The sequence below is a fragment of the Maylandia zebra genome, linkage group LG9, assembly GCF_041146795.1.
Source record: "Maylandia zebra isolate NMK-2024a linkage group LG9, Mzebra_GT3a, whole genome shotgun sequence".
Lineage (NCBI taxonomy): Eukaryota > Metazoa > Chordata > Actinopteri > Cichliformes > Cichlidae > Maylandia > Maylandia zebra.
In genome coordinates this window covers 5380076-5394829 of record NC_135175.1, presented here as the reverse complement: position 1 = coordinate 5394829, position 14754 = coordinate 5380076, and the positions used below count along the sequence as shown (strand labels likewise).

At 40.4% G+C, this 14754-nt stretch overlaps 2 protein-coding genes across 6 annotated transcripts in view; both read right to left on the bottom strand.

The window, feature by feature from the left end:
• Positions 1–6599, bottom strand: part of stk17a (serine/threonine kinase 17a) — a 40986-nt gene extending 34387 nt beyond the window's left edge. The window contains exon 1 of one of the 2 annotated variants that reach the window (XM_076887901.1): positions 6093–6599. In XM_076887901.1, the coding sequence (XP_076744016.1) occupies positions 6093–6274 (182 nt within the window). In that variant the 5' untranslated portion in view covers positions 6275–6599. The remainder of the gene's footprint in view (positions 1–6092) is intronic. The other variant, XM_014412717.2, reaches the window with a different exon arrangement.
• A 3606-nt stretch (positions 6600–10205) lies between these two features.
• Positions 10206–14754, bottom strand: part of hecw1a (HECT, C2 and WW domain containing E3 ubiquitin protein ligase 1a) — a 98338-nt gene continuing 93789 nt past the window's right edge. For all 4 annotated transcript variants that reach the window (XM_012915548.4, XM_024803757.2, XM_024803755.2 and 1 more), the window contains one exon: positions 10206–14143. In XM_012915548.4, coding sequence (XP_012771002.2) covers positions 14032–14143 — 112 coding nt within the window. In that variant the 3' untranslated portion in view covers positions 10206–14031. The remainder of the gene's footprint in view (positions 14144–14754) is intronic.

Genomic DNA, 14754 nt, shown 5'->3' with positions numbered 1-14754 from the left:
ACAACGCCTCAAAGCGCTTTGTATTGGAAAACTATTAGAGAGAAACCTAACATCACATGACCAATTATGAGCATATAATTGTTGACAGTGGGAAGGAAAAACAAAATAGGGAACTATTTTGCATTTTGTCCTGTGCAAAATGCAAAATGGGGGGGGGGGGGGGGGGGGAGAGAATGTAATAGTAACTAGGGCTGCACGATATTAGGAAAACCTGCGATGTGCGATAACTGTTCAATATTGCGATAACGATATGACGTGCGATAAAATAAATAGCAAAAAACAAACAAACAAACAAAAAAAACCCATCCTTCCCGGTCTCTAGAATTAGTTTTAAATAAACATAACTTAAATTATACTGCAAATTATCTCAATGCAGTTGTTCATCATTTTACCACTCACCAAGTAGTTATGATGCAAGTCAAAACTGGAGAGGAAACTTTACTGTAGTGCTGGTGTAGTTTTCAGCTTTGCTCAGGTCAAACATGACGGTCCAGCGGCATGTTTCGTACATTTGTGGAATGGCGACATGGGAAAAGTAGTTTCGTGAGGGGATGCGGTATCTCCGGTCCACTTTATGTATCAGACTGGTGAAGCCCTCTCTGCTAACTGTATTTATAGGCATCATGTCTTTAGCCAAAAAAATGTGTAATGGCCTCTGTTATTTCTTTGTAGCGCTTCGACGTTTTCTCATAAGGAGTTCCACTTGAAAAAGTGGCTGTTGGACTGCTGGGCTCTTTGTCTTAACATTAGCAACCTTTGTTTGGCTAGCCCTGTCTTTCTGGAACTCTTCAAACAGTTCTCTGTGGTTGTATTGAAGATGATGGTGGAGATTAGTCGTGTTTCCTCTGGTGGTTGCCACGAGTGTTCGGCAAGTTTTGCAGAGCACCTGTGTTTGGAGAAGGTCGTCTTTATCAAATCCAAAGTACCTCCAAATAAGCGAGGTACTATTTTTTTTTTCTTTTTTCAGGCACGAGTTCATAGTCAGCGTTCTCGTCATGCGTCTCGCTGTCAGCCATTACAACTCTGACTCGTTGCTGCAGCGTTGTTCGCTCCCCACCTACGTAGGAGGCAGGCCTCTAATCCATTTGATTGGCCGTGAAGGGCTCTATACGACTGGTCAAATGTATAAAGGGGTTTCTTTGATTGGTAAATTCTTTAAAGCACGTGTGTAAACATTTTAAGGTACCCAATTATCGCAGTTTACGCCGTCTTTTGCGATGGGCCCATCGCACATGCTGGTATCGCGATGACAATAAATTTTCGATTTATTGTGCAGGCCTAATAGTAACCAATGACCAAATGCAGCAGTAATGTATAAACACAGAGAGTGAAAAGAGATGAGCTTTATTAAAAGCTTTATTAAAAAGAAAACTAAAGAGGATGTCTGTCTCCCGAATCCAAATTGGGAGCTGGTTCCACTGCAGAGGGCCCAGAAGCTGAAGGCTCTGCTTCCCATTCTACTTTAAAAAAGCAAGCCTGCAGTCTGAGAGCAAAGTCCTCTGTTAAGATGATAAGGTACTATGAGGTCTTTAAGATATTGCGGGGCCTGATTACTCAAGATTTTGTATGTAAGAAGAAAAAGTTTGATTCAATTCTGGATTCGACAGGAAGCCAATGAAGAGAAGCCAATATGGGAGAAATATGCTCTCTCTTTCCAGTCCCTCTCAGGACTCTTGCTGCCAGTGGCGTGTCCAGCGGGGTGGCCTGGGGGGGCACAGGCCACCTCCCCAACCAGACTGGCCACCCCAGGTGCCACCCCAAAGGTAAAACAATAAAATTCAATCAAATATCAAATGTCCGATTATGTTTTCACGGTGAAGCTCAGATATCCGAGTGTAAGTGAATGCAGCATCGGCTTCTGCGCTATGTGCATCACGTTAGCAAAGGTAGGAGAGCCAAGCACGAAAGACGGCACCGCAGGAAACAATTTTTCGGTGAAAGAAAATGAGGACAGAATAAATGTCCCGGTAAGTAATATTGAGTTTGTTGAGTTTAGTAAACTTCGGTGAAATTAGAATACCAAAGAAAAAATAACAGTTAAAGAATTATTGCAGCCATCGAATATATCAGACAGTATGCTACTGAGGGCAGCTAACATAAGAGTTATGAGTTATAAGATATAATCTAAGTCGTAACATTGCTGTATGGAGCTGCAGATTTGTTTGCAGGTTAACATAGCTGGACTGGCCATCGGGCATACCGGGTATATGCCCGGTGACTTATTTATTTATTTTGTAATGGCATGAACAATGAGAGGTGGTGGATTGGCCAGATGCAGGTCAATGTGTAAAAATAACTCAGTTGTTTGGTGGTGGCTATGGCGGGGCTTCCACAGAGGCCAGCAGGTGGATGAGGGAAGGGTAGGCAGGAGGAGAGCCCCGAGGCAGCCGCCAGTCCGAGTGTCAGGTGAACTGAACTTCAGGTAAGAAGTTATGATCTGCAGTCTATCTGGGTCAGATATAAACCAAGTTTAGGTGGAGTTTATTTTCGTTGTGCTGACTATTTACAGTCAGTTAGAATAACTCGTACTGCGTTCTAGCTAGCATGACGGAGTTTCTACACAAAGGGGGGCACAAAGAAATACTGTTCTTTCTTATTCTCATTTAAAATATCTAGCTTTTATTAAATAATTATCTAAATCTTACAACCAAAGTTTTTATCTGACGTAAAATGTATAGAAATCATACATATACCAACAAGACAGTGTACATCACTGTCACAACAGCATTTGTTTTCATTGAAAGGCTTTATGGCTTGAATACCTGGTGGGCCGGTCTTTAGTCAAAATGCCAGATTTTCTGTCCCGGTCCAGCCCTGCAGGTTAATACTGGCAGTGTCACCATGCCAGCTGACTGTATTTCATCATCAGCCAGTGTTGTTCTTGATCAATATTACCAAAGTTTACCATAAGGCAGCATAGCAAGTATTTACTTGCTTTCAGGTTTTATTCAAATGTTAGTCTTTTCAGTTGTTTCCCCACTTTTTTCCTGTTTCAAAATCAAACACCAGTTTGTGAGAAGATTATCTTCTTTTTTTAAATAGGCAGATAAAATTTTACATTGGCATTGGCTAATTTGTCAATTGTTTGCTACAAATGTTTGTATTTTAATATTAAAAAATGTTTTTGCCCAAAACATATGTGCACTACATGTCAGTAAAAATACTATTCAAATATTGCTGTCCTTGAATGCTGAGTAAACACTGACAAAGCACTGATTGTATCTCTTGTACTTTATCAACGCAGTATCTAAAAACTTTGCACCATAGTGGTTAAAATCTCATTCTAATAAGAGTTAAAAGCGCATTCGGTTATTAGGTTTATAGGATTATTGAATTATGGTTAATGGTTGGTAGAATTTTTTTTAAACATTATCTGCCACCCTTCTCCAAATCTGTGCCCCTACCTGGCCCCCCCAACAAAAATTTTCTAGACACGCCACTCCTTGCTGCAGCACTCTTGAGCAACTCGAGGCTTTTCAGAAAGCTTTTAAAGCGGCCTGATAATAACGAGTCACAATAGTCCAACCTCAAAGTAATAAATGCAGAGTTACAGTTTCAGCATCACTCCAAGTCAAGATGTTTCTAATTTTAGTGATATTGTACTGATAAATGAAATCAGTTCTACATATTTGCTTAAGGTGCACAAATGGTAAAAAACGACAAACATGAATCTGTGATTGGCTGCAAACTGGACACATTTGAAGCTGTGGTGGTAAGAAGGTCAGAGGACAAACTATTCTCCATCCTCTGAAAAACATGCTGAGAACCTTCTCAAACAGAAACATCTTTTATTGTTTACTGTGATGTTGTAAACTTTTTTGTTGTGTTTGAGAAAAGAGAATATTTTATTGCATAAAACAGTGCTGATCGCATTTTTCAAACATCTGCTTTGGCAGCTGACTGTGGGGCTCGGTACACCCGGCTTGGCGTGGAAAAACAGAGTGTGCGACTCCAGCTTCTCTCTAGTCTGATGACTCAAACAGGCTCTCCCCCACTCTGTCATTTAAACAGTGCTTTACAAACCTGAACATTGGAGCTAACAGCTGGATTTTCCTGTTTCAGTGCAGCTGAGACAGGAGACAGACAGTGAAAGTGGACGGTACACCCTCGGTTTAACACAAAAACTCATTGTTGCAGGCAGGGGCAGCACAAAAGTGACCCCTTAAACTGATTTTTATTCCAAGTCCCCCTGTTTTCCCCTGAGTTATTGGTCCTGTTACTATGCCTGTGAAGGTTCTCAGTCAGTCAAGGAGCTTGGAAAGAGAAGTGTCTGGACTTCTTTAAGTTTCCTTATTGATCCTCTACCTCGTGTGATTAGGTAGAGGATCCATAGGGGGTCCATGACCCTCTTGGGGACACTCCCATAGGGATTAAAATCTGGGACTCGCCACCAATTGCTCTTAGAACTGAAGAAGCTTCTCCACTGAGAGGTGAAACGTCTTTAAGGAAATTTAAAGAGGTCCAGATGCTTTTCTTTCCAAGCTCCTTAGACGGTTCTGTTACTAGCTAGACTTACATTAGTTTATTTTAGCTATTAACCACAACCAACCAATGGTGTCACGTTCTGTACTGAGAGAAGATGGCGCTACACATTTTTTAGCACTTATTTCTTAAATCCAGCTTCACAGAGTTACATTCATGGCTGTTTTTGAGAGCAAGGCTCCATCATGTAAATGAGTCTTTACACATGAAGTGTTTCAGGTCCACTTTAAGCATAATTAAGTACCAAAGAGTGCAAAGCCACTTACCTCAGTGTTACTGGATGTAAGAGAACATATGAAAGTTGCATGTATACTTAAGTGATGATAATAACGTGCATTTACCTTCCTTCATTTCAGTATCCATAAGAGATGAATTTGTCCACTATAATCAAAAGGATACAATGCTTTATGGTGAACTGAGTATACTGTGTATTCATTGCTCCCGAACTTTACCCGTTATTTGCAGGGATTTAATTTCTATTATTGTGGCCCCATCCCTAGGGACTGTAACGGTATAACCCTAACCCAATATTCCAATCATGTATCTATCTATCTATCTATCTACTTAGCACTTTTAATTCTTATTCTCATTTTTATTTTCATGTCCATCTAAGCTTAATTTATAACAGTATTTATAACAGTATGTTTGCACTGAAGCACCGCAGCAATTTCCTAATGTTGTAAACCCGCTCAACATTTGGCAATAAAACCCTTTCTGATTCTGATTCTGACTCCACTACATTCATGTCACAATTTTAATTAATTAATTTACAAAATTAAGACACAGAAAAGATCTTACATCTCCAATAAGCTACTTTTCTTTTTAATTATTTTACTAATTTGGAAGTTAATTTTGATGTTCATTTGAGCTCAGATGTTTATTTTAGAAAACAAATCAACATTGATTATAATTATAATCAGCAGATCAGTTCGTGACAGAAGTACTCACTGACTACATCAGTCAAATACAGCTTTGATATTAGGAGAATGCAAGCGTTATCAACATGTAATGTTTAACACAGACTGCTCTCTCAACTGAATTCTCCTGATATATTACCTCAACTGTGAGTTACATGAATTCACACAGCCTAGTAATTAAAAACGTAAACAGTAAGTAAGTTAATGCAACTCGAACTGGATTTCCTTATTCGGTTAACACTGGTTTAGTGCTTGGCGGTGACCAGCACGTGTGAGGCAGACACTGACAGTGTATAATACACTGTAATAGTGCAGGGTGTGTGAGTGTTATTTTCTGACTTGGGCCAACAGCCCCCCATCCAGCCCGAGTGGTTGGGCGACCAGACCAGTTCAGAAAGTCTGGATCAGACCCGACAGACTGCTTTGCGCACATTCTCGTGGGATTACTTGCATTTTTTTTCACTTACGTGACATTTTCAATACAAAAATCAGAGATGTAAAGGTCTATTTCACGACATTGGTGCTTTTACATGACCTCTTCCACCACTCGTATGGGAACAGTCCCAAAGCTCGAGCAGTCGTGCCAAATAAAAACAGAACTATTTCTGCTAGTCTAAGCTGAGCAAGATAAGAAACATACGAAACTAAACATAAACTCAGCTAAATTTACGTTTAAGTGTGCCATGTTCTTACCTTCCGAGCTCTCTGCCGGGAATAACAGTGTAGTGGTCGGCGAAAGGTTCGTTGTGGATGGCGGTTCGGATTTCGGACAACAAGCCGCTGACACTGCGGCTCTGGCTCGGTCCAGCTGCGTGGTTGTGATGAAGGCGGCTTCTGCTTCTCGAGTCCCCGGCAAGCGGGCATTCGGGGATCATGGCGTCGATTAATTGGACCGGTTAGTTGGCTAACGTTAAACACTTCAAACAACGGTCAGCACAATTACATTAAATGACGCCGCTTACTATTCTCCGAACGACAACAGAAACCAAACAAAACCCAAAACATTAGGGCGACAGAATAATGTCACGTCTTCTAGGCCAAGCTTCAAATTATTAGCTCAGTCTAACATTGTAATAAAAACACAGCTGGAGAGCTCATTTTGATCACTCCACACTCAGCGTCCTGCCTGTCAGTCCCTCAACTTGCTCCTCACTTAGAAGCTGAACCGGTGCTGCGTTTTCTGTAACCATGGTAGCACGTGTTGATTGACAGGCGTGCCTGCCAATCGGAATGGGTTACAGAGAGAGAGGGGGAGAGACTTCTGTGTTGATCGGCGAATTAAAAATTAAACGTGAAATATATAGCGGGACCAGTTTTCACGTCCCTTTTAATATAAAAAAATGCATACAATGTATACATTTCTATTGCTTTTAATAATAAATATTGATAGAACTGTAAGTCTCTTAAAAAGCAACACAAATGATATGTAAACTACAAAGAACAAAAGCAACAGAAAAGCTAACTTAACAAAAGAGAAATAAAGGCACGCAAGTAATTACACAAAGAAACAAAACATGTAGAAAGAGACGAAGAAGATTAGAAAGAGAAACAAAGCATCTACAGAGGAAGGCTCAGGAAGCAGAGTGGATGGTTGGTGGTGGTCCTTGGCTAAGATACTGAATGATACACTCATCAGAGTGTGAATGTGTGTGAACGTTATACAGAAAGCCCTTAGATATAGAAAACTGTTTATGTTGTATAAAATGCTTTTTGAGTATTCAAGTAGAAAAGTACTTTATAAGAACCAGTCCAGTTTTTATGTTGAGTGGGGAACTTCCAGGTGGGATTTAGGTCTCATATCCAATACCTTCTTACCTGTATTCAGGGCACACATGAATTTGAGGACTATCTCTACTTAATATGTAATATAAGGCTTATAAAAAATAAAAACCTTTTATCAAAGATCGACAGTGAACCTTTTCATTTTTCACCCCTTTGTCTGTAGAATGAATACACATAGCAGTAACAAAGTGACCATTTTATTAAGATCCATATGGTAAGGTGGGGCAATAGAACAGCCTGAGTATTTAGAAACCTGTTCTCAGTCAAATATGAACTTTAACATTATGTACATACATGTATAGTAACCACACATGAAACTGGAAACAAAAGAAAATATCCATGTTTTAGTGTCACCACCTGGTCTTCTCCTGTCTACTTCTGATTAATTCAAACACACACACACACACACACACACACACACACACACGCACGCACGCACGCACGCACGCACGCACGCACACACACACGCACACACACACACACACACACACACACACACAAAACAGCAGCAACAATTTTCCACCACCTTCCCTGTCAGTAGACAGCCCATCATCATTTACTTTTCCAATATTCTGTTTAAACTTGTATAGCTTCTATCAGCACATTTACAGATAAGTGTTACTGGAACATTTATAATCATTCCTTTCCCACAATAAATATCAGTGTTATGATGTATGCATTCATCATATCAACCCAACAAAAACAACAAATCAGTAAGCTCTCTTTACATGTTCACCAAAGCACATACAAAAATCATTAACTGCCCAAAGAATAGAGTGCTTCCTGGATTCATGTGGCTCTGACATTTCTAACAGAGTGAGCCACAGCTGATATTAACCTCAATAATGCCACCAGCAAAAGTGGTGAACAGAAAAAGAGGAGCCAAATGGGAACAAACATCACAGTTTCCCCGCAGAAAACCAAAAAAAATCAGCCAGCTTATTTTAGAATAGAAAAGACACAAATAAGAACCCAAAGGCTTCAAATTCAAAGGCAAAATCTTCCACTGATCCTCCTAATTACATGATTACAAAATAAAATAGAAAGAAAACATTCAAGGAAAGTTTCAGGACTTCCCCTTGCTTATAAATACAATACTGTATAAATAAGAGTACAAACGATTGTAGAAAAAGGATGAGGAGAGCAACTAAATCACAGCCTTGTCCTTGTGTGTGTTGGGATGTGTGGACAAGATGTTGCCACACCAAACAAAAACTGGAGTAATTATCGATCTGACTCACAGAAGTGTGGGTAATCTCCAAAAATCTCAAATTTGTGTCAAAGTTCTTTGGATTCTTCTTTAGTGGAACCTATCACTGCAGTTTTTCTCCTCTATACGGAAGCGAATTCATGACAGTATTTTAAATGAAAATAAAAAAAGTGAAATTCTGGAGATATAGTCAGCTTTTCAAACATCACACCATGTTGGGAATAAAGAAGCCTAAAATTTGACAGGCCGCTGAAGTCAGGGATCTTTGCTATGTGTCAAACTTTGACATGTAGTTGATTTGTGAGTAACAACAGTGTTGACCCAGGGTGAGTTTGGCTACAAGTTCAGCATTCTGTGATATCTGGGCCATATCTGATTCACACCACATTTGCTGGCACCACAGCTGAGCCTTAAACTCTTCCACCAAGTCACTGGTGACACATTGGGGGTTAGGGTTAGGCTTGGGTTGAGTTTGAGCTGCATGCTAAATAGGCAAAAAGTCAGACACTAGCAGATGACACGTTTTCAATGAAGTCACATAGTTTTGGCATTACAATCATTCTGGGTGTTCTAAGCAAGCACAAACTGTACAAAAAGGGGCGCATGTTAACCAACCCTAACTCTAACCCTAGATTGGCTGTCAGTGACCCGACAGCCCAAATTAGCCCCAAATGTGATACCTGGAAAGTGATTTCAGCCAACTCATCTCACACACGTCTACTTGAGTTGCTGATGGTTCATGAAGGTGAAAAGTTCCGCTGTGGTGAAAATCTTTCACACGATAAGATGTGGACAATTGACACACACATCAGTCCTACTCTGGACCAGAAGGTGGATTCTATCCCAGCATGCTTTGGGTGGACGATAGAGAAGCACAGTAAGACAATGTAGAGTGGCAACAATGACAAAAAAATATATATCTTGCTTTAAATACCTACATCTGCACACAGCAGGACACAGACCAGTGAGGGCCAGGTTAGGGAAAGATTGTCACTGGGTAAGGGTATGGTGGGGATTAGGCAATTAAGTAACGACAGATTGCATTTTATTAACCCTAAACACAAACATTAAACAGAAATTCTTATTTCCTATGTCAAAGTTTGATGCTCTGTACCCATAAACCCAGTCTAGACATAAACCAACGTCTGCTGCTTACACTGCAAATCTGACTAAACTAACAATGTGATTGAATATATTTTTATGTATACTTTACCACCACCCTCTGGTGGCTATCCACCTAAAGCTTTTTGGAAACCGGCCTGACTGAGTTGCACCAACTCTTCATTTAGTTAGGTAAACTGGTTTTGAAGAATGACAGATTTTTGTCCAAAAAATTCCAGTGGATAATGACAGAAATATTTTCTTGGTTAAGAAAAACACAAGTCAAGTCAAGAACACTCTCACGGAGGTAGCTGTACCATTGTCAAAAGCCGCAAGTAAGTGACGACTTAATGTCTTTACACGGACACTGTGTATAATTTAAATAAATATTCTGAGAAGTGAAGATATGCAGAGGTTCACCAATCTGCAAAAAAAGCACATTTACAAACTGTGGAACAGTTTAAGACCAGCGTTCCTCAGCGTAACATTATGAAGACGCTCAATATCTCATCAAGAGTACACAATATCATCAAAAGACTCTGAGCACCTAGAGAAATCTCTGTTTGCAAGGGTCAAAATCAATATTGGATGCCTGTGTTCATGAGTTAAAAACAATCCTTATGCTGGAAATTACTTGAGTTTGTCCAGTTCTTTGGGGAATTCATATAGGGCGCTCAGGTGGACTAATAGGGACTGTATTCCTAAACACTCTGTTGCTCCATTTTCTCTGTATCCATGCAATTTAAGTATGTGCTGCCTTCTCATTTATTTATTTTTGCATATTTGTCACACGACAGGTTCCAGATCATCAAGCAAATGTTAGACAAAGACAGCCTGAGTAAATACAAATTGCACTCTTTAAAGTATGATTTGATTTGCTAAGGTAAGAAAGACAGCCAAACCTACCTGCTCACATAGGAACAGGCGTTGCTATTTAGCTAACATTTATCGACATGCTCACACGGATGCATCAGGGACAAATTGGGGTTCAGTATCTTGTCCGAGGATACTCCCACATGCAGACCGGAGGAGCACGGGATCGAACGTCTAACTGCTAGATGACCCGCTCTACTTCTTGAGCCACAGCAACACGTTCTCACTCCACAGCCACCCCTAAATCTGCCAAGTATTGTGCTTTGAAAACTGTTGTGTACCTTCTATGCTTAAAATAAAAATAATGGCTTTTAAACCTTATTTTGGGGCAAAGTTGTCAGACCTTTTAAACTTTTTTTGCATTCACAGCTCTTTACCCAATTATTTTAAACGGCCTTGGATGATTCCAAATAACTCCCAGGAGAATTCCCAAAATGCCTGCCAGGTAGTAGGAAGTGAATTTAAAGACTTTCATGTTAGCTTTTTCTTTTTAAGCTGTTGGTTTTGTTGCTTTGTTCACTTAGCTGTATGCCAGTTACACATGGTGGTTAGTGGGTATAAATATTTAGTAACAACTAATCTCTGTGCAGAAACTGTCATTGTGCTGCAACCAGTTGTAGTTTCATCTTGCATAAAGTGCCACTTAGCAAACACAGGGCTAAGTTTGAATTCATGAACAGCTGGTGCAACTGGCTTCAGTATGAACTATAGATTCACAAAAACCTGAACAATTAATCCCAACACTTAGAAGCAGAACAAGAGATCTCATCTTTCTCATTGCACACAGTTGTCTTCCCTGCAAACACCTAGCATTTATTAGGTATGTAACAATTCTCTAAAAGCACAGTTTGGTTCAAACCTTGAATTGTCTTTAGAGGGGAGCAATAATAAAAATCAGTGACAAACATTCTTTAATCAGAAGTGGATCAAACAAAAACTACACTCCATGATTCAGAAGTGTTTCCAGTTCATTCGTTAACTGAACTGTTCCACCACTGGAGTCGTCGGCTTTAACTGGGAATTAAAAATTTCCGGGAGATGTAAATGGACTACAATATTGTGCACGTCGTGATGTCAGTCATGGGTTTCAGAAACATTCAGAAACCTGGTGCTTTGACCACTGACAGCAAGGTTGGAGATTTGTGTCTAGCCTGCGACAAACATACGCAACTCCACAAGAAAGCATTTTTGCCAACTTTTCTCAAGTTTTATGAACATTGTAGCTGTACTTGAAATGGTAAAACACACTTTGATGTGTAAGCCATTAGTTCTCTGTTAGCCTTACAACTCATTCAACAGTTAGGTTGACAAAAGCCTACAGCTTGGGAAGAGTAGCTACAAGTGTATCTGTCAAATCCGGCGAAAATGTGTCAGATTTCCAGCCAGCTTTGATGCCTCCTGGTTCTGTTTATATTTGGCATTGCTTATATCAGGCTAGTTATCTGCCCACAAAGCTACATCCATTGTAAATACAGTAATCAGTGACTATTACCAATTAACCTGACTTAAAAAAACCCCAAGGCAAATGACTTTCCTTTTGTCAGTACTACCCCCACAGGGCATGTATGAGGCAGAAAGTAACTGAGGCACAGCTTCATCACTCAGCTAGAGATGCAGGCAAGGGGCTGGAGATGTCAAGGGTGCACTGCAGTCAGTCAGTGTCTAAAAGAATATGGCAGACTGTGGAACAGATTGGAGTAAAGGTCTCAACTATTGCATATGTTACACCTGTTTGTCCCTTTACACATCACACATTTCTACCAGTAGGGCCACATCAGTTCAGGGATCTGTTACATTGGTCTGAGGCCACTGGAGATTCCACACGCTGCTCTTGCACTGGTCACTGTGTTTGAGACAGCAAAGAGTTAAATACTGGAGTACCGGCTCCATACAAAGAGCGGCACCAATGGTGCATGGTCAGAGATGACAACTTCGTTTGTGGAAGACTCGAACAAGAGTGTGAGAAGCTCCCATTCAAACAGCCAGACCACAGGCTGAAAGCAGAATCCCACTTTAGTCCTCCTTAGCCATCTGGAGAGCGTCCAAGTATAAATTCTGTCGTGAAGAGTCACGAATCACGGAGCTCACGTAGCTTGGTTTGACGTAATCGCCCTTAGTCTCCACAAAAGGAATCCCAGAAGCCCTTGTGCTGGAATTGATGGCTGCTTTTGCATTCGCAATACTTGACATCATTGCCTCATCACTGAGCTCTATGCAACATAGAGTGTCTGTGGAGTGTCTGTGTCCAGTTGTTGTCATCACTTTAAAGGGAGGCACAGTACCGGAAGCTGTGGGCGCAGATGCAGGACTTCCAGGATGAGTATCAGAAGCATGTTAGTACTGCGGAGTCTTTAATTGCAGGGAGGGCCTGTCTTTTTATGCGAGTACAGCCTGGATGCTGTGAATGTATATTTCTTGATTTCCAGTGTACCAGACTACTCTTCACATTGCTTGAAACAGAAACTTCACTGCTTTGTGGCTTGCCCATTATTGACATTCATTTCATTTCCAGATGTTCAGTAGTTTCTGAGTTTCTGAGCATGTGTTATTCACCTTGTCTTCAGTGCAGTTTTCTTTACCTGTTGGGAGTTTTTTGAGTGATAATCAGTCTTTCTCTCTTAATTGTCTGCAGCTCGTCATATATTTGCCTTAACCTCTTATTTCCCATTGTGCTGCAGTTCTGTTAAGTCCTCAGGCAAGTTCCTTTTGGGCTGCTGCAGTCCAGACAGATACATATTGGTATTTGTAGTATCTCCACTAAAAAAAACAACAACAAAAAACCCAGACAATTGTTCCTTTGGCTTCAGGGCTACTAAACTTTGCATTAAACTGATTGAGGTGTTTTTCTCTTGAATTTAAACTTGCATTAGACATTCTACATGTCCACAGCAGGAAACCACCTGAGGATTTGTGTAACAATCTTTGCATACATCTTTTGATAAAAAGAAGATTTCTGGATCAAAGTTTGCAATGACTGTAACATTTTTTAGAGTAACTAATAGTATTTAATTCTATTAACGGTTTTAACCCATTTCTTTCATTTCTCTTTCCGATTTTCTTTCTACAGTAGGTTGTGATGGTTATTAAATTATTATTTAAATATTTTCTGTCTATTAAAGATAACTTCCAGCATGTCTCCAAGCACATTGCTGTTGTTATTGTCATATGGAAAATTACTGTTTTCAGTGTTACTGTGTTGCTCATATTGTTCTTATTTCTGTACATTACTTTTCACCTGTTGCTGTACTGAGTATAAACACTTTGCTTTTGCTTTTATTAGCCAAAGCATTTTCATTGTCGGATGAATTGTGGTACATGCAACAAAAGTTTTTGATTCGATTTGACAGACTCATTCTTCAGGTACACACAGACTGATCAATATTAATTATAAAAAAGTCTTTGTAATTGTTTCTTATTTTCTAATGATTTATAGAAAAATAAGTGCTGTGACGCCGTGAGTGTTGCGTGCAATCGTAAAGATCCTCATGAGTGACAGACTCTGACGCACAGAACCGTAACAGTGACAAACATACTGTGTATCCAACATGATCAGAAACATTTCCAGTACAATTCCGGGATCTTTAAGACAGGTTAGGCTGCGCTCCTTTCACATTTTGGCCCAGCCAGTGTTGGACATAGAGGCGTGCAGTGTTTGATTTGTCTGTCTCACTCCAGACCAAATGTGCTGGTTTCTTCCACAGCAATGAGCAGTTTCTCATACAGCATGGTGTACGAAGGGTAGGGAGGCAGGTCGAGGCGGTTAAAGCAGGTGTGAGCTCTGAGAAATGAGAGAGAGAAAGAGACAGACATTTTAAACAAAATGGAGCTTGTCTTTTATCCACTTTAACAAGTACATTCCATTAATAGAGCTGAGAGCCAGAATATACAAGAGGTAGACAAGCAGACGAGGATGCTCATTAGCCTCCTTTTCAGCTGGGCTGGTCCCAACAGTCTCTCAATTAAACCCACTTTAATAGACAAGATGATGTACAAATACTACGTGTGAATAAAGGAGTTATTTGAAACAGTTCAGATTAAATGTTGGTGTGGCAGTTTGCATTGTGCATAACACTGCACACACATACAGGTGTTAGCTAGCAGACTAGCTTTGCTAGCGATGCTAGCAGCAGCAGCCCGTTTTCCTTGCAGGCTAAAATCCATAAACCCATGCAGAATGTGGTTACTACAGTCAAGAGGTTACATGTCATTAGGGCGACCGTGGTTCAGGGGGTTGGGAAGCTCATCTTGTAACCGGAAGGTTGCCGGTTTGATCCCCAGCTCTGTCTGTCTTGGTCGTTGTGTCCTTGGGCAAGACACTTCACCTACCGCCTACTTGTGATGGCCAGAGGGGCTGATGGTGCGATATGGCAGCCTCCATTCTGTCAGTCT